General features: G+C 37.8%; 1 protein-coding gene and 1 long non-coding RNA gene across 17 annotated transcripts in view; one reads left to right on the plus strand and one right to left on the minus strand.

The window, feature by feature from the left end:
• The window catches only part of HDAC9 (histone deacetylase 9), a 924,856-nt gene that overhangs the window by 540,122 nt on the left and 359,347 nt on the right, over window positions 1–25,387 (plus strand). For 13 of the 16 annotated variants that reach the window (XM_045062751.1, XM_045062752.1, XM_045062760.1 and 10 more), the window contains one exon: window positions 17,733–17,996. In XM_045062751.1, the coding sequence (XP_044918686.1) occupies window positions 17,733–17,996 (264 nt within the window). Of the gene's footprint in view, window positions 1–17,732; window positions 20,377–25,387 lie in introns of those variants that run through there. The other 3 variants (XM_045062761.1, XM_045062763.1, XM_045062762.1) reach the window with 1 other exon arrangement.
• LOC123387014 lies at window positions 11,101–13,888 on the minus strand. The gene is made up of 3 exons (XR_006601339.1): window positions 13,737–13,888; window positions 13,342–13,519; window positions 11,101–12,324 (listed from the first exon to the last, which is right to left on the minus strand). It is a non-coding gene; the product is annotated as an uncharacterized LOC123387014 (long non-coding RNA).

Below are 25,387 nucleotides of genomic sequence, written 5' to 3' on the forward strand. Positions count from 1 at the left end.
ATTCACAGCATGTTTGTAGCAACACTGAGATAACTGATTGGTGAGGGCTTCTATGATTGAGGACCTGTTTGAATTCAGAAGCACATACAGGCACATGAGTGCAGAGCCCCATTTTTTTGGTTTCATAGAATAGGCTTGGGGCAGAGTTGAAGGTGGTGGATTGACAACTCAAAAAGTTCCCACAGGTGCAGGCAGATACAAGGTGAGCCCACAAATATTTCTCAGCAACTTGTATGTATCCATGTTCTATTTTTTAGCATGCCCCATTTTATTCCAAACTGCATTTGAAGCAACTTCTCAGAAATGTGTGGTAATTTTCTGGCAGCCTTATTGTGGCCAAGTGGGAAGCTGATGTCCGTATCTCACCACATCCTTAGGCGCTCTCCTGTTGAGGCAACCACAAAGAAACAGTGATTACAATATAACAACGTCTGGCAGGCCAGGCCCGTAAAACATCTTCTGTGAATTCATAAGCAAACTTGTCTACTCAGTTTTGACACTACCCTCCTCTATGACAGGTTTACAAAGCCGAGTCTTCTCATTCCTGGGCATGTTATTGTCATTATCATCGTCCCATATAGCATGATTCTATGAACAGCATGGTTCATATCCTATCCTTTGTTACTGTATCGTCTACAAGTATCTGTAGAGGTATGATTATTAAGAAACGCCATTCTGTTTACTAAAGGTAGCTAAAAATTGGCTTACTGTTGAAGAGCTTTATTGCATCGTGACAGAAACAAAGCAGTGCCTCATGGGTAAAGGTCTAATCACCCTTCTAATAGCAGTAGGAGAAAGGGGTTCTTCATCAGGCACTCACTTTACTGCAGGCAGGGCAAGAGGTTTTCTGTTCTCACAGGCAGAGCCAGGAAGGGAGCTCGGGCTGAAGACCATACAACTAAACAGCCCAGCCCTTTGCTGCCTTCAAAGATGATGTGGGGTTGCAGGGGAGGGAGATGGGCGCTGGCGATGGATGGCTATGGCCACTGTCTTTCGTGCTGTCTCTTACTACACTGCACATGGCAGTCCACAATACCACATGCTCTTTATATATCATCAGGTTGATGCTGTTATTGCTACAACATTTCTCTAAGTTTATGAAATTATTTTGTACCAAGGCAGTCTCCCTGGAGGAGACCAATTTCCTTCTTGTAAGAGTGGCCTGGTACTCATTGACTTGAATGTGACTCTGTGTATGTTTGCTGTATTGTGGTAGAGTTTGGCTTGTTTGTTTTGTGGTCTCTCAGCACTACTTAAAACTACGACGTATTTACTACATAAATTTACTACGTAAATTGTCCGGTGACTGATGCGAAAAATTTATGAAGGAAGAAAAATTGGGAATCCTACCTTTTGCCTCATAATATTCTGTTTTGTTTTGTTTTGTTTTGGGGGTTTTGTTTTTGTTTCTTGTTTGTTTTGTTTTAAAGAGAGAGAGAGCAAGCGAGCAAGGGAGCATGAGCAGGGGAAGGGCAGAGGAAGAGGGAGAAAGAGAGAATATTAAGCAGGCTCCTTGCCCAGTGCAGACCCCGTGGGGGACTCAGTCTCATAATCCTGAGATCATGACCTGGGCTGAGAGCGAGAGTCTGATGCTGAACTGAATGAGCCACCCACCCACCCCATTGCCTCATAATATTTTGATCTGGAATTAAGTTCCTTAGATTCCTAGGAATACTTTAAAGAATATTTTGGAATACATTATTTCAGACTCTGTGGCATGCTGATAACAGAATCTTTATATTTTAGTATGACACTTGAGATTTTGACAGGCGGATGCTAACCTCAGTCACATGGAAGAAACCAAGATGAAAAGCAGGCATTTGCATTGAGCAATGAGAAAAGCAAATCTTATCAGAGACCTTCTCCCATGTGGAGCTGATTCCTTGGAATCTGTTAAGAATTCTTCCCAAAATTAGAAACAAACCTATACTTTCAGGTACATGTTTGTACAGTGGTTTGATTATTAAATCTTGTCTTAATTAGGCAAAATGAAGTCCAGAAAACTTCAAAGTACAAAGCTGATCTTTATATATTAACCCCTCTCAGCTTGGGTGTTTAGATTACTCAAGCAGGTCTCTTGTTGGCTGTTCTCCAAGTATGTATTCCATATGTTTGGTCCAATTGCATATGCACATTGGGTATTCTCCAGATTTTGAAAATATTTCACCTGCCCTCAATTGTCTAAGGGAACAGAGAAGAATCTTATTAAGGAAAATATTGAATTTCTGTCCCTATTCTGAAGTATTCACAATAGAATTATCAAGAAATGAATTGTTACTGCTCTCCCTTCCCTATGAGGTGATGAAAACATTTATTTCACATTATGTGAGGGCCATAACTTAGATGCCAAAACCAAAGAGTTTCTGTATGATCATATATTTATGTACACTCTAACCATTTTGAGTGACCATTGATGAGAAATAACCACAGAAACTTTAATTTCTATCATTTTTTTCCTGGTACAACACATGAATCTGTATTGAGTCACGTCAAATTAGAGCCAAATAGTTGGCATCATAAAAACATGGTCCTGCTCTTGAGTAACTTACTATAGCAGGAAATACATGCTCACATAAAGACGTAGGTGTGCAGATAACGTATTTGAAAATGTCCTTTCTGTTTGCTCCCTCAACTTTTTTTATGGTTCTTTTTTTTTAAGATATGGAGAAGCAAAAAATGCAATGACAATGAAGAAAAAACTAAGATTTATCTCTAAACCTGTATCCTATGAAATATGATTGTCCTTCCTGCTATGAAATTTTTAATGATATAATGGAATTGCTAATAATCCTTAGAAGAATTAAAAGCAAAGCTGTACTTTTCAGAGCAGAGTATATACAGTAATTGACTTACTAAATTTTGAAAACTTTCTAATATCTTGCTATTGTTTGAGTGCATTTATGAAAGCAGTCATTCCTGCCTGTTGTAACTCTACAACATAAATATTATTAATCATACTAAATAACTTACCTACCCCTTGCTTATTACTTTAATGACATTTACAGCAGAAATTTGTGTGGCATAATATAGTTATCTGTCTCATGCAGTTAGGATGTAAGTATTTAATAGTTTAGTATTTAATAGCTTAGTGCCAAAATGATATTTTGAAAGATGACTGGAATGGATTTACATAGTATTTGCATTGTTATACAAGCTAGAAAGGTGAGTGGAAAACCCATCAGAATGATTTGTCTCTCTGGCCCATCAGTTTGAATACTCAGTTTTCAAGGAAAGTATTTTGAGAAGTTTAGCCATAAGAAAGTCATGGCTTGCATGTTTCTTTATTTTTTGTTTTTTGTTTTTTGGGGTTTTTTTTAGATATTTAAAATGAGAAATGCATTTAACAATTTCTGTTACTATCATATGGTATATTCTTATAATGATGACTTGTGAGTTTTTTTAAAAAAAAAAGAGTTTCTTTATACTAGCATCAAAAGAAGACTGTTGTTTTTCCCAGTTATCTTTCATTTTTTTATTGGAAGCATAAAAAGCTTTTTAAAGACGAATCTTTCCCATAGATACAAAATGGCAAACAAAATGTAAGAGGGTATTGGTAATTTTCTTCTGGTCTCATTCTAAGTTTAAATATTGCAACAGAATTTCTGGTAAAATAAGACTGTGATTAAAGAAAGCAAAACACTCTGAAGTTACTTGACTGTTTTTATGATATTTGAAGTATTCCAAGCACTACCTAATTAATAGAAGGGCAAATCTCTAGCTGTATCACCATTGGAATGATATACAGAAATTTTCTTCAGTGTCTTCATTCATTTTTGTTATGAGATAATTTGGCATAGATTTCTGCCCCCTACCCAATGAAAACATTCTTTAAATCATTTCTGTTATAGTATTAATAGAATAGCATTGATGCACACTAAATTTCTACTTTAACTAGAATTTTTCTAGTACCCATATTTTTGGTACTCATTCTATCAAACCCACATGAGCAGAAATTTCAAGAAACTTCTTCATTCAGTACTTATTTGAAGGAAATACTGATTTATTATACTTTACTTATTTAGCAACTCATTGAATTCCTGCTTTGTGCCAGATGCAACTTTAGGCACCAAGAGAATAATAACAGTCATTGTCCTCCTGGAGCTTACAGTGTGGGGAGCAGAGGAATGAAATATTCAGTAAACAGAGTAAACAGTAGTACAGTATGTTAAGTACTTGGATAGGGGACATGTGGAAGAAAATCGTTTCTTCGAGGAAGTAAGACAAGACTTACTTAGTTACCTCTCTGAGTTCTCTTGTCCTTTTTTTTTTTTTTTAAAGATTTTATTTATTTATTTGACGGACAGAAATCCCAAGTAGGCAGAGAGGCAGGCAGAGAGAGAGAGGAGGGAACAAGCTCTCCACGGAGCAGAGAGCCCGATGCGGGGCTCGATCCCAGGATCCCGGGATCATGACCTGAGCGGAAGGCAGAGGCTTTACCCACTGAGCCACGCAGGCCTTTTTATATCCTCCTTTCTCCCTCCCTCTCTTCCTCCTCCTCCTCTTTCTTTTTTTCCTTTCTTTCTTTCTTGCTCTTTTTCTTTCTTTCTCTCTTTCTCTCTTTGTAATATGCTCTGTGATAAATATCTTATGCATTCCTTGGACTGGATATCAGCCAACACCTTTTTTAAAAACCCACATGAATCACGAGATGACATCTTCTCTATGTCAAGGTTCACTGTAGAGAGAAGTATCTATTATATATGTATTACTGTGATACGTAGGCATTTTGACATGAGTGCTCTTTCATCATAATAAACATATATCTAAGACGAGCGGAGGAAAGGAGAGGCCAAGCAGATGTCCTTGTAGCCCTTATTGAAGCAGGTCGCTACTGTGTCTGACAAGGAAGGCATGAATCTAATTCTCCTCAAGCGCTGGAATAGAACAAATGGGGAGTTTTCGGAAGAGAATTGGATTCTTTGAGTAGTATCTCTTTTATTCTTTTTCTTGAGATAATTTTCTAACATCAGTGTTACATATTCTTCAGGACCTCTCGTGATTCATATCCACTCCTTGTCCCCGATCGTCCATCCACAGCAGCCCATGGGACCATATTCTTTGCTGCCTGTGGTCAACACAAACATAGCGTGCGTGCGTGTGTGTGATTTTTTTCCTTATAAAATATCCCAGAAGGCATTTCTAAAATAGAACTATTTGGGGCACTACTGAGCAAAGTGCATATTTTTCCAAGGAGAGTTATATTTGAAGAACAACAACTATAAAGATGTAGCATTCCAGAAAGTTTACATGTTTTAAGTCACACTTCCTATTATCAAACACCAAAGGAAATGCTTTGTGTTAGCTTTATTTTTTTTTAATTTCTTTTTAGCGTAACAGAATTCATTGTTTATGCACCACACCCAGTGCTCCATGCAATACGTGCCCTCCATAATACCCACCACCTGGTTCCCCCAACCTCCCACCCCCCGCCCCTTCAAAACCCTTAGGTTGTTTTTCAGAGTCCATAGTCTCTTATGGTTCATCTCCCCTTCCAATTTCCCTCAACGCCCCTCTCCTCTCCATCTCCCTATGTCCTCCATGTTATTTGTTATGTATTAGCTTTATTTTAACCCAGGTACTTCTAACCATGGCTTCCTTGTGAGAAGATTCACATTTTAAGTGTGATTAGAGGAGAACCATGTACCAGTTTCTGCTCTTTGCTGCGCCTGTTACTCCAAGGGTATCTTTCCCTCCCCTTCTTTTAAGAGCTATGCGTCCTCCCACACCTCCTCCAAAGGTACTTTGGGTATCTTTTCCATAATACCAGCTCCCTGTTACAAGGAGGAGCCACTGTAAACTGGGACACCAAGCCAGCATTGTTATATATGTCATCTTCTCAAACTTAACAACTCACTCTTTTTAGTATCACAGAAATTAATGAGTTGTATTTATTTTTAAAGATGTTATTTATTTGACAGAGGAAGCAAGAGAGTACAAGCAGGGGAAGCAGTGGAGGGAGATGGAGAAGCAGTCTCCCCACTGAGCAGGGAACCCCCAACCCTGGGGTTCGATCCCAGAGTCCCGGGATCATGACCCAAGTCTAAGGCAGACCCTTAACCAACTGAACCATCCCAGCGCCCCACTAAGTTTAATTTCCAGGGTTTGAGTAGGTGGACCAACATGACAGGATTAGCAGTTGACAGAGCACGAATTCTGACATAGGTTGAATGACCCAAACGTCTATCCTGAATCTAAACTTAGGATTTTAGTGTTGTTTTTATCATGGAGCAAGAGACGAGATTTTCCTTTTTCTTCCTTTTTTTTTTTTTAAATACATTTTTACTTTAAGTAAGCTCCATACCAAATGTGGGGCTCGAACTCACAACCCCAAGACCAAGAGTCACATGATCAAGAATCATGGGTATGCTCTACCAACTGAGCCAACCAAGCACCCTAAGACAACATTTTCCTAATTTTATTTTTGCCCAAAGTAGAAAGCTTACAATTAAAGGCAAGGCAAACAAACAAACAAAAAAGGAGGATGATCTTATTTTATGTCTTAATTTTTTGGTGTTGGTTTGGATTTGTCAAGATGAAGAAACTCCTTTTCCTGACCCCACTGCTCAACTTTTCTCACATTGCCCTCCATCCGGTTAGTAAGTCGGAAGCCTCTCTACGTGGCTCTCATGGGGGTACATTTAGATATCCACTGGATCGTAAAGCTTCCCAAAAGTGGGTGCAGTATGGCCAGGCCCTGACATTGCAAAACTGTTATTTTTATTATTATTATTATTATTTTAGATTGGGGAAAAATCTTCTCATAAGAGCTCTGAGCGAGCCTGACGCTGAAAGTCTACTGACTTCATCAAGTTCAACTGAAATGCAAATTTGGCATCTCATCCATGGGTGGTTGGAAAATGCCTTGTTTTAGGTTTTGAAAAATGGATGAGTAGAAACTTGAACTGGGCTTTCATTTAGGAAAGTAGGCATTACTGTTGTCAGGTTTAATTTCTCTCTCTCCGTTTGACAGTAGGTTTCCAGGCAGAGTCTTTAATCAACAATTTAGGATTACATTTTGCCCATTAGATGGATAGTATGTCCAAAAACTTTAGCAGGCACCGAAAGGCAGTCTTAATTTTATAACAGTAAAAAGCCCCCTAGATTATTTATCTATCTATAGAGGTTTATAGAAGAAACTTCGACTTTGCCCTTAAATAGATGTTATTTCGACATGATTAGCCCAATGTAAATAGATCTGTGTAGGTATGTGCTGAGCTTCAAAAAAAACCACTTACTGCCATCCCGGCTTACATCATCACAGAGAATTCATAGAGAAGCATTTCACTACATAATTACAAGTTGATGGTTTATAATATACAGAAAATGGCTTGTTGCTTTATTATTAGATGTGATGAAATCCCGTGTTTGTAAAAGAAACTAAATGACCATTTCAGTGGATTAATGGGTAACATTCACAAGCGTTCCCAGTGTTGCTTTCATAACTCGAAGACCAAGGGAAGGACCTCGACCTTTCCTTTTCACTCTGCACTGTTAATCTAGTCAGAGACGCTTTTACTGAATGAGAAAAACAATAGTTGGACATGACTATGAGGTAAGAAAATAGGGGAAAGAAAAATATCTGGGGAATTAAGCCATGTGAATAGTTTGACTGATGTTGATTCCAGGCTGTTCAAAGGGAGAGGGAAGCTAAATAATTCGGTTGTTTCTCAACCTTGACAAATAGTTTCATTTGACAGGATGAAATAATTAAGTCTTACTAAGGAATTTTTAATAAAGCTAAGTGATTTGTGGACATAAAAACCAGCAATGTGTGGCAGTCTCTTTGTTATAGATTTTGGTTGCTTATAAAGTCCTGATTTTAGTTTTTGTCCCTTGTATCTTCCTGCCCTTTCTCTAAATACAAATGAGATCTCAGGGGTTAGTGCGACCCTGAAATGTCATACGATCCTAGAGTATTCCCATTCCTTCAGGCAGAATTGCATCCAGGGCTAACCTCGCATATCTTAAATGCACCCTTACTCTCTTGCTATCAACTTAGTTGTATCAACCAGCAATAAAAAATCACTTCTAAAAAATAATCTCCTGGTATGGAGTTGTTCATGGTGTTCCACAAAGATTTGCTAGCAACCATTATGCTGCATGCTAAAAATGAAAATAGGAAGGCATGTTCTTTCCCTTGAACGACCCATAGACCTGCAAACAGATCATTCCAGTCAAAGAATGTTCTATATAATTAATAGTTCATATGAAATGCAACATCTAGAATGCTTGATGACCTTGCCGAGAGAAGTGTATGATGTCCTGCAGAATTATTTACTAATTTTGCAACTTTTGATAAAGTATTGAACCTCCTCATCCAGTAATTCTCTAATCTGAAGGTTTTAGAGGTTTATAGTGAGGAGTGCATGAAAAGATGTACTGAAAGTGCTTCGTGAACACGGTAAGCACTACTAAATTTTAATGCAGCATTTCTATTCTTCTATAGCACTAATAGCTTCATTTTCCTTATTCTGTTAATGAAAATGGTTGGTTTTCTGGAAGTGCTAAAATATTTCCAAGATACACATTTCCTACTTGCCTCAATCTTGCATCAGCCTACTTTGTTGTAAACCAAACCACTAAATTTGGTTCCAGCTTGAGCCTTTGTATTCATCATGAAGCAGACCTTGTTTTCTCTTTGGAACAGTATTACTGTTAATTATTGAATTATTTAGCGAGGTATAATTTACACAGCAAAATGCATTCCTCTTGCTGTACAATTCACTGAGTTTTCACAAATGCCTATCGTCATATAATTACCACAGTCAAGATATAGAACAGTTTCTTCCCTTTCCAAATTTGCCTTGTGTCGTTCCTTTGTAGTCGATCCCAACCCCTACCTCCAACCCCTGGCAAAGTAGTTGAATTTTTTTACCATGTAGAGAACATAAAACAACTCACAAGTATGAAGGATGGCATATTTTAAGAACAGGCAGACATCAGCTCGAAATGATCTAAACCCTAGAATGTTGAAGTAAGAAGGGCCATAAGGGATTATTTTCAGAGGTCATAGGCGGACACTCTGTGGACTGGAGCCATTCCATTGAACTGCTGTTCATTGGTTTGCCTAGTATCTTAACAAGCATTTCAATTATTGGTCAGTCTTTTTTTTTTAATTGGTTAATCTTTAAAAATAGAAAGATTTCAAATACAAATCTGGATTTCTGGCATTGTCTGAAAATTTGAAAATCTGGCTACACTGGGACCCATATTTCTATGTGGCCATTATTTTCTGGGGTTTATTCTTGGTCATCCATTTTTAAATAGAGCTTGTGCTGCTTTCCAGATTATCAAAGCAAGGGTCGATCAATGGCGAGAAAGGGAGATGTTTATGAATCAATTGATTTGAAGATCATTGGCTTTGAGATCTTGTCTATTCTGAGGCTTGGTCCAAAATCACCAATGGTGACTTTCCTTAACTGTGCTCTGTACATTACCATGAAAAAGCAAAGAAAGAAATCTTTGAAAGAAAGCATACTATCACCTGAAGATTGGAAAGGGGATTATTGGTGGGGAGGGGGGGAATGCTATTATGTAATAAAAAGACATAAGATTACAGAGTGTTGTAAAAGAAGGACAAATAGCTCATTTGTGTTCTGGTTAAGTCTTGTTGCACTCTCTTGCTGGGGATTTATGTTCTGAAAGCTGATCTTTCTGTTTCTACGTTTGCCTACCTCAATCTAATCTTCTAGAGCACTTGGAGTAACCATTTACAAATACAAATCAAATCATGTCAAGAGCTAGTTTAAAACTCCCCAGTTGCTCCTTATTGTCAAAGGATAAAATCCAATCTTTTTGTGGCCTACAAGGCTGTCACGATCTGGCTCTTGCCCCCATTGATGACCTCATCTCCCACTCCCTTCCCTTACTTGCTGACCTTCAGCTTTGCTGGCCTCCTCTCCAGTCTGTGGGGAATGTCATTTCAGCCCCAGCAGTTGTGTTAGTCACTGTTCTGTATGGAATGTTCAACCACCAGATCTTCTCATAACTCCCATCTTGGTATTGGAGTCTCTCTTCACTCAAACATCACCTCTTCTGAGGGTCCTTCCCTGCCCATACAAATTAGACACAGATGCTCACCCCTTTCCCCATCACTCTCTACACATTAAGTTCCAGTCTTCAGTTGCTTATTTTCTGCCTCTTCCTCTGAGATGTTGCCTGATGGCACTTCTCAGGGTGTGGCATATAGTAAGTGCTCAATAAAAAATTGTCCAATGAATGAAAGAGTAGGTGGGTAACTTTCTCAAACTCACTGGAAACACTGAAAGGAGGAAATTTTCAGTAGCCTTTCCAGAAGTTAACACCCGTCTAAGTTATTGAATTACTAGTGTGATTTGAAACCAGAAAAAGGATATTTTAATTGCAGGCATTGTTTTAGACGACCATTAAAGTTATACAAACATGTTTTTATTAAGAATTCACTTCATCCCTAGATTAGTTTCATATCTCTTCAATATTGGTAAGAAGGAAGATTTTTCAGTTAGACTTTTAATTAGTGTGAATAATGAACCAATATTTAGAAAACATTTCTCTCTTGTTATTTAGTTTGTGTTCTTCTGGCAATTTCCCTAAAATGCACAAAAGTGAAATGGCATAGAGTATTTTGGCTTGAGGCGGAGTGCTTCTCTAAGTAGACCTCTCAATTTGAAAGCCCTCCATGCTCTGCATGTTGTTTTTGAGAACAGTTGGTACATACCTAATCTATTTGTGATTTGAGACAGAATTTTATCATTGTTTTAAAATCTAGTTTCCTTGGAGCTTAAGGGAAAGGTTTCATTTTCCAAAAGAAGAATTTTGCATTTATTTAAAAGAAAAAAAAAGAACAAAAACAAAAACTTGTGCCATTCCCCAAGTAAAATCTGTCTTCAAATCTGAGGCAAAATAAGAAAGTGATGAGTTGGGTTGAAGGTCACTTTGCATAGTTTAATAATCACATGCAAACACTTGTGCTTAATGGGTTGTTGACAATTTCAGAAAATGAGATATCCATCAGTAACTGACTTATTCTTCATACACTCTTGTTCTTAGCTACCCTTCCAAATCCGAAGATATTTGTGGGGACGTGAAAGATCTCCTCGAGAAAAATTCAAAATACGGAATTTAAAGATACTTTATTCGATAGCACTTACACTTATGTTGATTTCCAGATTTTCTCAAACAGTGTAACTTACACAGACGAGCTTAATGCGCTCATGTGTAAAGGTTAGCAGCACAGCCTTTATTATTTCATGAATTCTACATCATTTGCCAGTAGACTATATGATATTTAACATGGAATATAAAACATCGAAATTATGGATCTGCCATAATTATGAGCCTAGCAGGGATTGACAAGAATGGAATGATCACGCTTAAAGGTGTTTGAAACGTAGATAAGTTATCCTGCCTGGTCTATTGCATGTCATTGTGAGTGCAGAGGAGTGTGTGTGTGTTACAAGCCCAGAGCGGTCATGGATTGGCCACTCCATTCTTGGTGTTCAGTACGATCGCCGTCAGTGGCAGGGAGAACACAAGAAACACTGACAGATGAGGAAGAGCATAGATGAAAGGGAAGGAGAAGGAGAAGCACAGCCATGATCTTCCTCTCAGCTGGGTTCCCCACCAAAGTAGTGCACCTGGTGTCAGATGAATGACACACGGTGTGTTTTACAGATGGGCCCTCGGCCGAGAGTCACACAGGCTCTCACATTTATCTGTCACACAGATGTTTCGTCTTGTGTTTTGTAGCCAGCAAGGCAACCGCTCAACTTTGCTGGGGGATCACCTCCAGATGTTCAACCAAAGGGAGACTCTGCTACCCCACTGAGAGTAAGCAGACAGCTCCTCCCTGCATCTGGGGCCACTCAGCGACAGTACAAATTAGAAGAGGCTTCGCCCATACCGTGTTTGTAATGGTCACATTTGAAGTTCAAAAACACATACGACACAACACAATTGAAGTCTTGAATGTCTTCAGAAAGAGCCAGAAACTTACAGACAACATCAAGTAGTTTTTTTATTTTAAAAATCCTAAAATAAGTTAAACCCGGCAGGCAGGTTTTCTGTGACTTTGGTCTATAGATTTTTCTTGCTGATGTTAATTGCTAATTTTTCCACGCTGGCAGATTTGCAGGCTTAAAGAAAAACAGCTTTAGTCAGATACCTGGAGTAAGAAGTGTAGGTTAACTCCTTCTCTGCATTTACAATTTGCAAAACCATCTCTCGGAGATCCCCATATATCACTTCTGTATTTTGTGAAACTTCGCAAAAGCACATATTTCATTTCAGAGATGGTGAAAAAGTGGTAGTTAATGCTCATGTAGACATTATCATTTGCTTCATAACCTGGGAAGGAAAATGTCAAACCGCTGTTACTGAACATCAATTAGGTTTTTGGGTATTTAGCAAAAAGATGAGCCAGAGAGAAACAAGGACAAGACTCGTGCATTTGGGTATTGCTGTTCACTGAGATGAGAAAACCAGGTGAGCAATACATGTGAGTAGGAGACGAATAAAGGTTTTCTTTGAGCTCTTTAAAGTTTTTGATACCTATTAGGTATTCTAGATCTAAGGGAAGATGTTAAGGAAGCAGCTGAATATGCAAATTTGGAGCTCGGGGAGACATTGGAATTATTTATATTAATTCAGTTGCCATTGGAACATGGCTGTTTCAGAGTAGAATGCAAACTGGAAGGGTATAAAAAAAATTCTGGGTTTCTACTCTTTTTTGTTTGTTTTTGGAGATGGCTCAGCTTCTCTTGGACATGAATTTCCTTCTTTATAAAATAAGGGTTTGAAGAATGCTATTAGAAATTTTCCAGTGACTACATTTTATATGTATATAGTCTGTACTCATAATTTACTGTTTTATGTCAAGAAACTTTTTTTTTTTTTTTTAACAAACCATCAAGGAATTCTGCGCTTGGAAGATCATTTTGCCATTTGGCCGTCTTGCCCAGTTATCATAGCGTTACTCATTCTGGCACTTTTCTCCTTCATGTTTCCTTTAGTACATCATAAGTGTAGATGAAGCCAAAGGAACTGACTAGAATAAATGGCATTGTTTCTTTATTGCACACGGAACATTGTTATATATGCATCTGTGTCCATGAGGTTGTCAATACTGACCAAAATTGATTCATGGACTAAACGATGAGGTTTCTGGGTATATCTGTGACCTCAGAAATACATTAACAGGTCAGAAGGTTTTTTGTTAAAATGTACATATGATATATTCTGTGAACACTAAGCCTTTGGTCACTATTTGAGATTTTCTTTAACCTACTTGGTATCTGTGGAAAGTTACATTCCAAGAGTTAGCACATAGTTTGGTCTTTAGTTGTTGTAATACCAGCCTCTTACCTTCAAAGATTCTGTGATTGTGTCTTTGTGCCTTTTGTGAAGTGCTTTACCCTCACTGACACTTAATAACATCCCAATTAAATTGCCACTGGATTTGGCGTGAATGCGGTCATTACTGACTTTCAACAGGAGAGTTTTCGGTCAAATAGTGCAGATGAAAGCCTTGTTGGCATGAATTCTAAAGAGAACAGGAAAAGAGAAATGAAGTCAGTAAAGAGAGATAACTCAAGGCGTTTTGCTGTGAAGGGAGGTACATAATGGTGTTGGTGGGGAGAGCAAGGGAGGTTTTATTTAAAATCACTTTGAAAATGCGCAAATAAGAATATTCCAGCAGAGAGGGGAAATGTGTGTTGGAGAACAGAGAGGGTCATTGCAGGGGTAGACAGGATCCAGACCTTAAGGAATGCGAGGAAGGGTGAACGGGCCACTTGGGAAATGCGATGGTAGCAGGATGTTGAGTTTCTCTTCAGAGGCTTCTGCTTCTCAGTGAAATAATAAGCACAGGTAACAGCAGGTCGTGAAGAAGAGGTGGTCTGGATTTTTGAGGTCTGAGGAGAGAGGAGGTAGTTTGAAATCGTCATTGAAAGAGTGGGAGTGAATTAACTAGAGAAATGTGGTAGGATTGCCAGGCACTGAGGACCCTTTTGAGGGTTTTGCTCATGAATCTAAAGAGAAACATTCAGCATGATGGTAATTCATTTGTTTGTTTCCCAGCTTATTCAGCTGCTTGGGTTTGGCAGAGCTGTAGTATTAACTGAGGTTGGAAGTCTTACTTTTCCAGTAAAACCCGTATTCAAAAGGGCAGGGGAGTTGAAGACAATGTAAGGGAGTGATTTAAAAAAAAAAAAATCTTTATTTATTTGAGAGAGAGAGAAAGGGGAGAGAGAGAGAGAGAAAGAGAGAGAGAGAGAGAGCAGACTCCCCCTAAGGGTGGAGCCCAACGTGGGACAGAATCCTAAGACCCTGAGATCATGATCTGAGCTGAAATCAAGAGTCAGATGCTTAACCGACTGAGCCACCCAGGCGCCCCAAGGGAGTAATTTTTAATAATGGAGAATGGAGCCTAGTCCAACAAGGAGGGATGTGAGGGGGTGTGGGGAATTGGTGGCAGCAAGAATGCGTTAGGACTGGTTGGGGTCAGAATATTCTGAGAAGGAACCAAAAAGACATCATGTTTGAAACTGATTTAAGAAAGTGTACAGCTACCAATAAAGACCAGGGCTAGGGTATGATCACAGCTTTGGGCGCTGAGGTAGAGCAGAGATAAAGACCATCGGATGTGAGGAAGTCAAGGTAGTGAGGGGCCATGTTGGGACTGGGACTGAGAAGGAAAGAGCAATAGACTTTTCTTTTACTTAGCAGGTGGTATCTGCAGTTCCCTCTTGGTAACTGAATAGTCCCTGTAGTCAAACATGGAAGTTGCAGAGTCATTCCTCAGTAAGCAGGGACTTTTGATGGGACGTTTCCAGAACAGTGGTCACGTGCTCCCTCATGGACCTTTCATGAACGGCCCTCTCAGTTCCTGTCTCACGGCCACACATCCCATATGGTTTTCTTCTCTCTTCCCCACAGACTCTTACGTGCAGGAACTTCTGAACACCTCCCAGAGGTGTCTGCCTGACTCCTATGTGTCCTTGGTCCGCCAGCCCTGATGCACTAGCTCCCATGAATTTTCCTAGCTAAGCTTTGGTAGCGAGAGGGAAATGTTCTACAGCTCACCAAGCATCCACCCAGAAGATGAACTGCAGCCGTCTGCTTGCAGATTGTCCCTCCAAGGGGCTCTTGCAGCCTCCTTCACCTGACTAATACCTTTCCTTAGGTCAGTCCTTCTCCCCACAAGAATCTGTCGTACTCTTGTACGTCACATCTGAGGTGAGCCATAGAGGTAAGGGTTGACTGATGAGCTCTCTCTCTGAAGAATGGGTAGATACTTGTCACCCAAAGTCCCTATCCCTGGTGTCCCAGCTCAGACTGGGACTTTTCTATTAAAATCCTGCCTCTTTCCTATGGTGTCACATGCTCTTTTTCTAACAGCTGATTACATGGGATCCTTCAGTTGTAGAGTCAAAGTTCAGGAATATTACATTGTCTCTTACCCCAAAATCACAGCAATGTGCAGGGTATTATGTATTTATGTTATGAAGAGCTAATTAGCATGGATACAAAAGTCCTGCAAATAGTTTCCGTAAAAAGTACTTAGAAACATTTAAAGCACAATGGGATGATTGTTCTTATGCTGACAGCCCCAGAACAACAGATGTTAGGATTGTAAGCACAGAGGAAATTAATATTTAAATTGCCTTCTTCATTTTGACATAAATTTTGATTGGTATATGTTCTCTTAGCTTGATTATGTCTAACTTAAGATTGGCGGTGTTTACATTTTATTTGTGGCTTTATCCAAAATTGTATTTTATTTCTCTAGAGTCTTATTCTCAACCCAAACATATTATAAACTGTGTCACTCTCTCCAGCAGCATCTTCCAGCATTCTCCCCACCTTCCTGTGCTCAGACCCCACTGGCCTTTCATTTCCTCCAATGCACTGGACCCCCTTTCCCGTGCATGTACTGTGCCTTCAGACAGAAATGCTCTCTCTCCTTATCTCAACCCCTCTCGCGCATGTAACTAATGACTCCTCCTTGTCTATCCTTCCTCTTTCGTGCCTCAGCCTAAACAGAGCACCTTCTCAGTGAAAGCTCCCTTAACCACCCACAGTTCCGCTCCTGTGGCAGCTTGTGTGTGCTCTTGTAATACCCTGGGCTTCTTCCCATTTCATTTACCATACTTGAAAATATGAATAAATTTATCTTTTGGTTCCTTTCTAACATACTAAACTATAAGCTTTATGAGGGCAAGGTGATGGCTGTTTTCCCAATGCTGAGCATGGTGCCTTGAACCTAGTTGGCATTCAATAAATATTTGTTGCACAAATGAAGGAAAGCTCCCCATTAATTTTACAGACAGTGAAAATGAAGGGTTTCATCGGTATATGCACAGCCATTTGAGGTTATGTGACCTGGAAGAAAGTCTATTAGCCTAAAGAGGGTAAGAGAGCCTTCAGAGTTGGAGTACTTTGGTATTTTAACTCTTAGCATGTGTTCAGTCTTAAAAACATAGGTGTGGAGGGGGGACAGTAAGCTTAAGCTATACCAAGAGAAATAGGTATTCATGATTTTAGCCGTTGTATTCCAAGTGTGCTGCTCACATGGGCACTGAATTAACAGAAAACTCCAATCACTCTTGAAACCACAGTTCAAGATCTGAGATCTGCAGATGATCAGTCACTGTGGTCATTGTGAATCGAAACAAGAAACCTACTGTGACATGAAATCATCTTGAGAATTTTACCCCATTTATTGAGCTTTTATACTGTGATATTTTGCTGTTGTTTATGTTAGGGTCTGTTCTCGTTTTGTTGTTTTTTTAATCATTGAGCAGTTAATTCATACACTTCTGAAGATAAAGTACAATTTAATTTATAAAATAAAGAAAATGTCTAAATAATTTTCAGATTAAAAATACTTCCTTCTTTCCTATTATTTAATTTGGATATAGTCATAAAACATTTTTAGTGCTATGACAATTTTTTAAAAATCCCACATCTTTTTTTTTTTAAAGATTTTATTTATTTATTTGACAGAGAAAGATCACGAGTAGGCAGAGAGGCAGGCAAAGAGAGAGAGAAGCAGGCTCCCTGCTGAGCAGAGAGCCCTATGCGGGGGTTGGATCCCAGGACCGGCCGAAGGCAGAGAGGTTTAACCCACTGAGCCACCCAGGTGCCCCCAAATCCCACATCTTTTTAAAGTCTAAGATTTCCAAATCAATATTGCCTTGTTTTACCAGTATATATAAGAAGGTGTTTTATCATTTGACCATTCAGGTATGGGAAAACTAGACAGACAAGGCATTTGTGCTCATATTTTATGGGGGCTGACATCTGTCCAAAAAATGAGATTGTGGGAGGTTTTCATTACCTTTCCATTAATTCCATCACATTTTCTCTTTTGAGAAAGAATATGCTCAGGTTTATTTGGATTAAATTGTCTCAGTATGAACTGCACTTATCAAAGTTTCATAGTTCCCGCTGAAAACGTTTGTTTACCTTTCCCCCACCATTTTCTAAGTGTGTGAAAGGGTGACCCATGAAAGAAAGCACTCCGAGCCTCGTTCTCTGCCTACCACACCAACACAATCTGGCGGGGATGGGGCTGCTTCAGATGTAGTATCACTGAGGAAGTTTGTCGCATACATATTCATTCTGCCATTGACGTCCAGAAACTAGAAACCAGAACGTACTGAAAGTAGAGTCATTAGAAATGAAAGTGTGTTTTGCTTCTCTGTTACCACCAAGAACTATTGAATTTTGAACCCCTGAACACTCTCTTCTAGCTGCTTTCGAAATCTATTGAACAACTGAAGCAACCAGGCAGTCACCTCGAGGAAGCGGAGGAAGAGCTTCAGGGGGACCAGGCGATGCAGGAAGACAGAGCGCCCTCTAGTGGCAACAGCACTAGGAGCGACAGCAGTGCTTGTGTGGATGACACACTGGGACAAGTTGGGGCGGTGAAGGTCAAGGAGGAACCAGTGGACAGTGATGAAGATGCTCAGATCCAGGAAATGGAATCTGGGGAGCAGGCTGCTTTTATGCAACAGGTAATAGGCAAAGATTTAGCTCCAGGATTTGTAATTAAAGTCATTATCTGAATAAGAAATGCATTGCCGGTTTTGGTAAATGGATATTATTTCCTATCTGTTTATATTTCTGAATGATTTGATTTTAGTGTTTAAGGATTCTACTTAATGCAGATATATCTATATAGAGATTTCTCTATATACTGATTTCTATATAGATATCAAGGTTTCATTGAAACTCCACTGGTAAGGAAATACTTGTTACACTAAAATTATACTACATAAGTATACAAGTAATTAATAGGCTTTAAATTCATCCCAAAGCCTGCCATACCAATTAATTCTAAGGAAAACAAAATCACTGTTGTTTTTAGTTTCTCTGTTGAGATCAGTGACTGCTGGGTATAGTCACCCAGTCTGATCAATGAAACGTTCTATTAGTTCTTCAATTTTTTTTTTGATATGTAGAATTCAATTTTCACAGTGTTGTACATAATGTATCATACTACAGTCTTGAACACTGTTAAAGGTAGTCTGCCCCTTCCTTCCTCTCTCTTTTTTGTTAAGTTAAATGTTCTGGTTACCACGCCAATAGTCCTTAGGTTATTGTATAGAATGCAATTGAAAATATTAGGAATAGAGGTGGTTTTAAATATATAGATTGCAAAGTACAGCACTATTTTAAATATTACATTATGTCTCACCTAGCACTGCTCATTTTACTTTTATCTTGTGTTATTTGATGACACTGTCTATCGAAAAAGATCAAATGAAGCTGATGCAGATAATAGCCAGAAATAATGTGCAGCATTATGGTCCAATCAGATACTATATTGTATCTACAATTGTAGAAAACACAGTAATGGTATGATCATTATCGGATACGAAGTCACAATCATGTTTAAAAGAAGGTGTATCATATTTTATAATCATATCACTAGGATCTCTTAGATAGAATTCCATAGTGACTCGGCATATACCATACCACTTTGGCAAATAAAAATTTAGGAAAGTTAGGCTTAACAACGGAATCTACTTGTATATAATGCACCTTCAGAAGGACTGTGTCCTTTGATGCTATGAAATACAAACAACTTTGAAGGCAACAGAAGACTCTGTTTATTTAAGTCCGTTCTTTGTCAGGTTCCTGCTGTTCTCCTACAGAAAACTGATTCTATGAGGCTGAACAGGAAATGCCTTGTGGAAACAGGAAGTCCAAGTGATTCATGTAATGAGGAATGTAGGGGGAAAAAAAAAAAAAACGGAGGATAGTGTTTTACTCTTTCTGTTTTTAAAGGGCACTCTATGAATTGATTTATTGTCTAAGAAAATAACACCGCAAGTAGGGAAATTGTTAAGGAAGCTTTTCACTGGAACATTTCCTTCATACTCCCTTTTGATGTGTTTACCTTGTTTTATAGGTTTACTTTTGTTAAGCTAGTTAAAGATTCGTTGTATTAAGACCCCTTTAATATGGATAATCCAAATTGACCTAGAATCTTTGTGAGGTTTTTTCTATTAAAATATTTATATTTCTAAATCCAAGGTATTTGAAGGTGTAGTATCCTGTTTCAAAGGAGATATAGCGGTTTTGCCAAATGTAGACATTGTAACAACTGTATGTTATTGGCACGTGTTGTTTACATTTTGCTGTGACATTTAAAAATATTTCTTAAAAAAAGTCACTGCTAAAGATACATTATCCTTTTTTAAAAAGTCTCCATTCAAATTAAATTAACATAACTAGAAGTTAGAAAGTTTAAAACTTTTCCATATAATGAAAGTCCTTCTGATAATTTGACAAATACCTATAATAGGCAACTTTTCCTATTAGCACCATATTTTGGTTAGTATATTCCTTAAGATTAAAATGATTCTTTGTCAGTTGTTTTGCATTAAAAATATGGCATTCCTAAGATAAAATTGTATATTTTTTCCATCTCATAAATATTCATTTTCTTTAAAGTCTTTTTTCAATCTCATAAAAAAGGGATAGTGCATCTTTTAAAATACATTTTATTTGGGGAGGAACATGTGGCTGAGCAGACTTTTGTATAATATTACTTCAAAGATATGTAATCACAAACAAAAAAAAAACCTATTTTTTATAATGTCATTTGAGAGAGCTTCATCAGTACAGTTGGTGGACATTAATTGTTTGAATTTGATAGTCTTTGAATTTAATCAAGAAACTACCTGGAACCAGTGAAAAAGAAAGCTGGACTTAATTCATCTTAGAATTAATTGATAAATGTCTCTTTTCAAATCTACTGTATTTATTATAATTTACACCCTTGAAGGTGATCTCTTGTTTTGTGTTGTAAATATATTGTTTGTATGTTTCCTTCTTGCCTTCTGTTATAAGTCTCTTCCTTTCTCAAATAAAGTTTTTTTTAAAAGATCCCCTTTCATACATTTGGCTTTGTGTAAACTTGGTATACTTAATCGGATCTGAAGCTGATGCGCTAGGTCTCATATACCAAAATTGATTGCCATTCGTTGTTGAAACAAGAAAATGAAGATATTTTGAGCAGTTATTTCTTATACCATTAAAAATAATTAACCCAACAATGATTTTAAACTATTTATGTCAGCCATTATCAAATAGCAAACACATGTAAAATTTGTTGCCTTTTCCATTTCCCAGTGTGGCCTCTTTTTCATAATATGTTATCATGTTTGATGTCGATTTCCAAATATAAAATTTTATATAAATAAATGTTAATTCCTAACTTTGCTCAACTTAAAAAGATCATTTTTAAAAAGGTTAACATAATCCCTCCAGTGTAACAGGCACTCAATAACTATCAAAATAAATAATTCTCCATGTATCATAATAATTTTATCTATTATAGTGACAGCCTGACCTACAAGTATAAAGTAACAGCACATAAATGTAAAAAGAAAAAAAAAACTAATTAAATGACCTCCCCTTCTGTGGAAACAATTCTTATAATACTAGTGTAAAGCACAAGGGGTCTGGCTCAGATAAAGGAAACTGGGCTGTAGACATCCCTGCACCATGACATACCCAACTCTTCGTCCGGTCAGTTGCTAGCAAACGTCAGTCAGTCAGTACTTCATAATGTGTTGCTGTGTTTTTGTTCCCTTAATCTAAACCTTAATAGCATCACACAAATTAAAATTATTCTAAACCACAACAATATTACATTAGGTTATTGAGAATTCTGGAGCTAATATCATTGACTATTACAACATGGATTATCATCCCGAAATGCCATAAGCCTGATAATTTGGTCAGATTTGTGGGAATACCATTAGTTATAATTTCCTAAAAATTGCCTTTGGACTTTTATAAACTTGATTCACTTGGTACCAGAGATCCTCAAAAAAGAGTTGGAGGAACCAATTAAATAACGCTTTTAAAATGTATATCCGGTTTTTGATGTGTAAAGTGGAGGTTTCAATAAAAAATATCAATCTCATGTTAAAAACTTTCTCTTCAGGAAAAAAAAACTCTTGCAGTAAATAAACATTAGCCTTCATGTTCTGGCAGTAAAAGTCCACCTTCTCATTGGTGAAGGTGGCTGCTGAAATGGAGACTGTTACTTTTCATAGATCTGAAAAAGGTTGTCTTTAAGAAATTTTTACTTTATTTTATACTTTTTTTTCTCTAAAGGATATTAAAAAGGAATTCAGATACTAACCATTTTTTTTGGAACTAGTACTCAATGGATGTATAGGTAGGCAACAGTATTTACTTAATTTTGGCATTTCTATGTGATAATGGAAGCACTGAATTATGGGTATGCAATTGTGAATTAACAATGATTAATCAAGGTCTACAAATTATAACCAGTTATAATCAAGAATTTGGAGATGCAAGAGAAGAATTTGAGAGGTGGATTACCATTCCCTTTATTATTGATAATTCCTCCTTCTGGGTTTTAAAAGCATGGGAGGGCAATCAAAGAATTCTGCCAAATAAAAGAAGATATTGGGAATGTGACTTTTTAGAACTTCTCAATTTAGATTTGAAAGGTTTTCTATTCTGATTTCATAATACCTTCTTTAAGGCTTATAAACTGTAAGGTTTACAGTGCAACCTTTTGGGACCATCTTGATTTACAAAAAGACTCACTTTTTTAACTATTGGAAACATACATGTCTAGCAACTCATTTAGTCCTCACTACAACATTATGGGTTAGATATTATTGTCTTCGTTGTAAGGATGAGGGCACTGGGGCACAAAGAAGTTAAGTAAGGTCAAGGTCACCCAATTAGTGACTCTAACTCTAATTTGAACCTAAGCACTCTGGCACTGGAGTCCTTATTCTCTCCCTTTATTACCCCACAGCATTTATGCAATAACTTCATCTGTCCAGGTTTTTTTTTTTTTTAAAGATTTTTATTTATTTATTTGACAGAGAGAAATCACAAGTAGATGGAGAGGCAGACAGAGAGAGAGAGAGGGAAGCAGGCTCTCCGCTGAGCAGAGAGCCCGATGCGGGACTCGATCCCAGGACCCTGAGATCATGACCTGAGCCGAAGGCAGAGGCTTAACCCACTGAGCCACCCAGGCGCCCCTCTGTCCAGGTTTATTAAATCATCAGTTCTCTCTCTCTCTCTCTCTCCTTCTTCCTCATCACCATTTCCAAGCTGTTTTGAATCAATTTTCTCTTAATCATTGCTATAAAGTAGGAGAATAGGACTCTTTTTTTTTTTTTGGTCTAATGCATAGATGAGCAGTATGACGATTGGACACATGATGTTCAACCGTTTGCATCATGAAAATTGGTGAGTTTCTTTTTTTTCCGACCAGAGCCAGTCTTAGGATGGGGTGAAACAGAATGCCTGCCCTTGGGGTTAACTTTCTGGGGGGAGATAAGGAAAAAGATATCAACCAGGTCACAGCGGTCCTTTGCCACTTCCCTTCCTTCCCCAACCAAAGCCAAATACCGATTTCGAAGCAGTTAGGACGCTGCCTTTTAAAACCTTTTTGGACCTAGGGAGGAGGATGCACTTGATAACCGTTCTGACCTAAAACAGTCTGTAGAAAATGTCGGGAAAGGAAAAATAGAGACATGTCTTGAGCTCTTGTCTTCGTAGGTGATTTTTCACTTGAAAGATGCATGGAAGTCCTCTTGAGGAATGCTGTTGGCCATTCGAATTCTGCCCGCACCTCCCCGAGGCTCTGATTCTGTTCTCTTGACAGAGAGCCCAGGAGTCTACATTTTTAAAGCCCTTTGGGAGAGTCTGACTGGGAGAGAAAGATCTGGAGCTGTCCAGGGGCCCTAAACCACTTCCTGAAATATGGCCTGACTTTTAATGGCTTTTACCTAAACTCCCTGGACTCTTCATTCATAGTTTCCAAAATAGACTATCTCGTATTTCTGGTCGATTGTTCTGTTTCGTCTGCATTTTAACTCAGCTAGAGGTTGTTCTCACAATATTTACTGCTATTTTTACTGCTGTTACTGCCGTGGTAGTATCTGTCCTTTTGTTTTATTTCTTTCTTCTAATTTAAACAGTTGCTTAGCCTGTTGATAGAGTAGCCACCAAGACTCGGCGAATTATCTTTCTTCACAAGTTCTGAGCTATTTGTTGCACATTGCTTTTTGTTGTTGTTGTTGTTGTTGTTGAGATAAAATTTATAGGACATAAAATTTACCATTTTGCCCATTTTAAAGTATGTAATTCGGTGGGTTTGGGTATATAGTGGGTTTTAGTTCATGATGCTATGACATCATCACTACTATCTAATTCCAGAATATTTTCATCAACTCAGAGAAATCCTGTAGCAGTTAAGCAATCACTCCCCATTCTCTCCTCCCTCCCACCCTGGCAACCACTTATAACTATTTTGTGTCTGTATGGATTTGTCTATTCTGGACATTTGGTATTAATGAAATCATATACTATGTGGCCTTTAGTGTGTCTGCATATTTACAAGGTACATGTTTCAGTACTCCATTCCTGTTTATGGCTGAATAATATTTTATCATATGAATAATACTACATTTTATTTATCCATTCATTAGTTGATGGACACTTGGTTTTCACTCTTGGCTTTTATGAGTATTGCCGCTATGAACATTTATGTGCAAGCTTTTATGTTAACATACATCATTCTCTTTGGTATGAGTGAGTGAAATTGTTGTGGTAATTCTGTTTAACTTCTGAGGAATTGCCATATTGTTTTCCACGGAGGCTGAACTATGTTCTACTCCCACTAGCAGGATAAGAGGGGTTGCAGTTTCTCCACATCCTTTCCAACACTTGTTATTTTCCTTTTTTAAAATATAGCAGCCATCCTAGTGGATGTGAAGTATTAGCTTGTTGTTTGGATTTCTATTTCACTAGTTGCTAATGATACTGAGCATCTTTAAATTTAGTTACTGGACATTTGTGTCTTTTTGGAGGGGAAATATCTGTTTAAGTCTTCAAGACATTTTTAAATCGGCTTCTTAGTTTTCTTTTTGTTGTTGATTTTTAAGAGTTTTTAAATATATTTACTGGATATCCGAAATATGAATTGGAATTTCTCAAATATATGACTTGCAAATATTTTCTCCCATTCTGTGGGTTGTCTTTTCATTTCTTGATTGCATCCTTTGATGCACAAACATTTGTATTTTTGTTAAGTGCTATTTTTTCTTTTGTTGCTTGTGCTTTTGGTGTCATATTTAAGAAACCATTGCCAAATCCAGTGTCACAAAGATGTACACCCATGTTTCCTTCTGAAAGGTTTCTAATTTTAGCATTTACTTTTAGATCTCTTATCCGTTTACAGTTATATACACTTTCAAAAAAATACCCTTCTATTTGTGTTATTTTTAAAGGGAGAAGAACTTACTGACCATTGGGCTCCACCTTCTCATGGATCATCTCTGTTTTCCTTATTTCTAGCTGATCTTCGCCTTGCTTGTCTGCCACTTCTCTTGATATCTCTTGTTGCTTCCTGGGTTTAAGGCTGTCCCTTTTCTCTTTCTCCCAATGAACCATTTAAATGCTACAGTCTTGCTCTTTATTGTATCTAACACAACCTGAAGAAAATGTTAAGTTTGTCTTTCCTTTAAGAAATGGCTTTTCTCTGGTGACCTTTCAAAACTAAACCAGAGTTATTTTTCTTCATATATATTGCAGAATTCTATCCTGGTTACTCATTTTTGCTCATGTCTACTTGGCACTTAAATTTTATGTCAAACTCATGTTTGCAAATTTGCTTTGATCCATGTGCCTTTATTAACAACATTTCTGCAGGGACCTCTGTATTTGTACTGTCTAAACCGGTAGCCACTCATGTCAACTGAGAATTTAAAATGTGATTGGTGTAAATTGAGAAATGCTGTAAGTGTAAAATGTACACTAGATTTCAAAGCCATAGTATCAGAAATATATTAATATCTAAGTAATAATGATTTATTTGGTTATATCTTAAATTAATATT

Source organism: Mustela putorius, unplaced genomic scaffold, assembly GCF_011764305.1.
Source record: "Mustela putorius furo isolate JIRA1106 unplaced genomic scaffold, ASM1176430v1.1 tig00003845_pilon_pilon_pilon, whole genome shotgun sequence".
Lineage (NCBI taxonomy): Eukaryota > Metazoa > Chordata > Mammalia > Carnivora > Mustelidae > Mustela > Mustela putorius.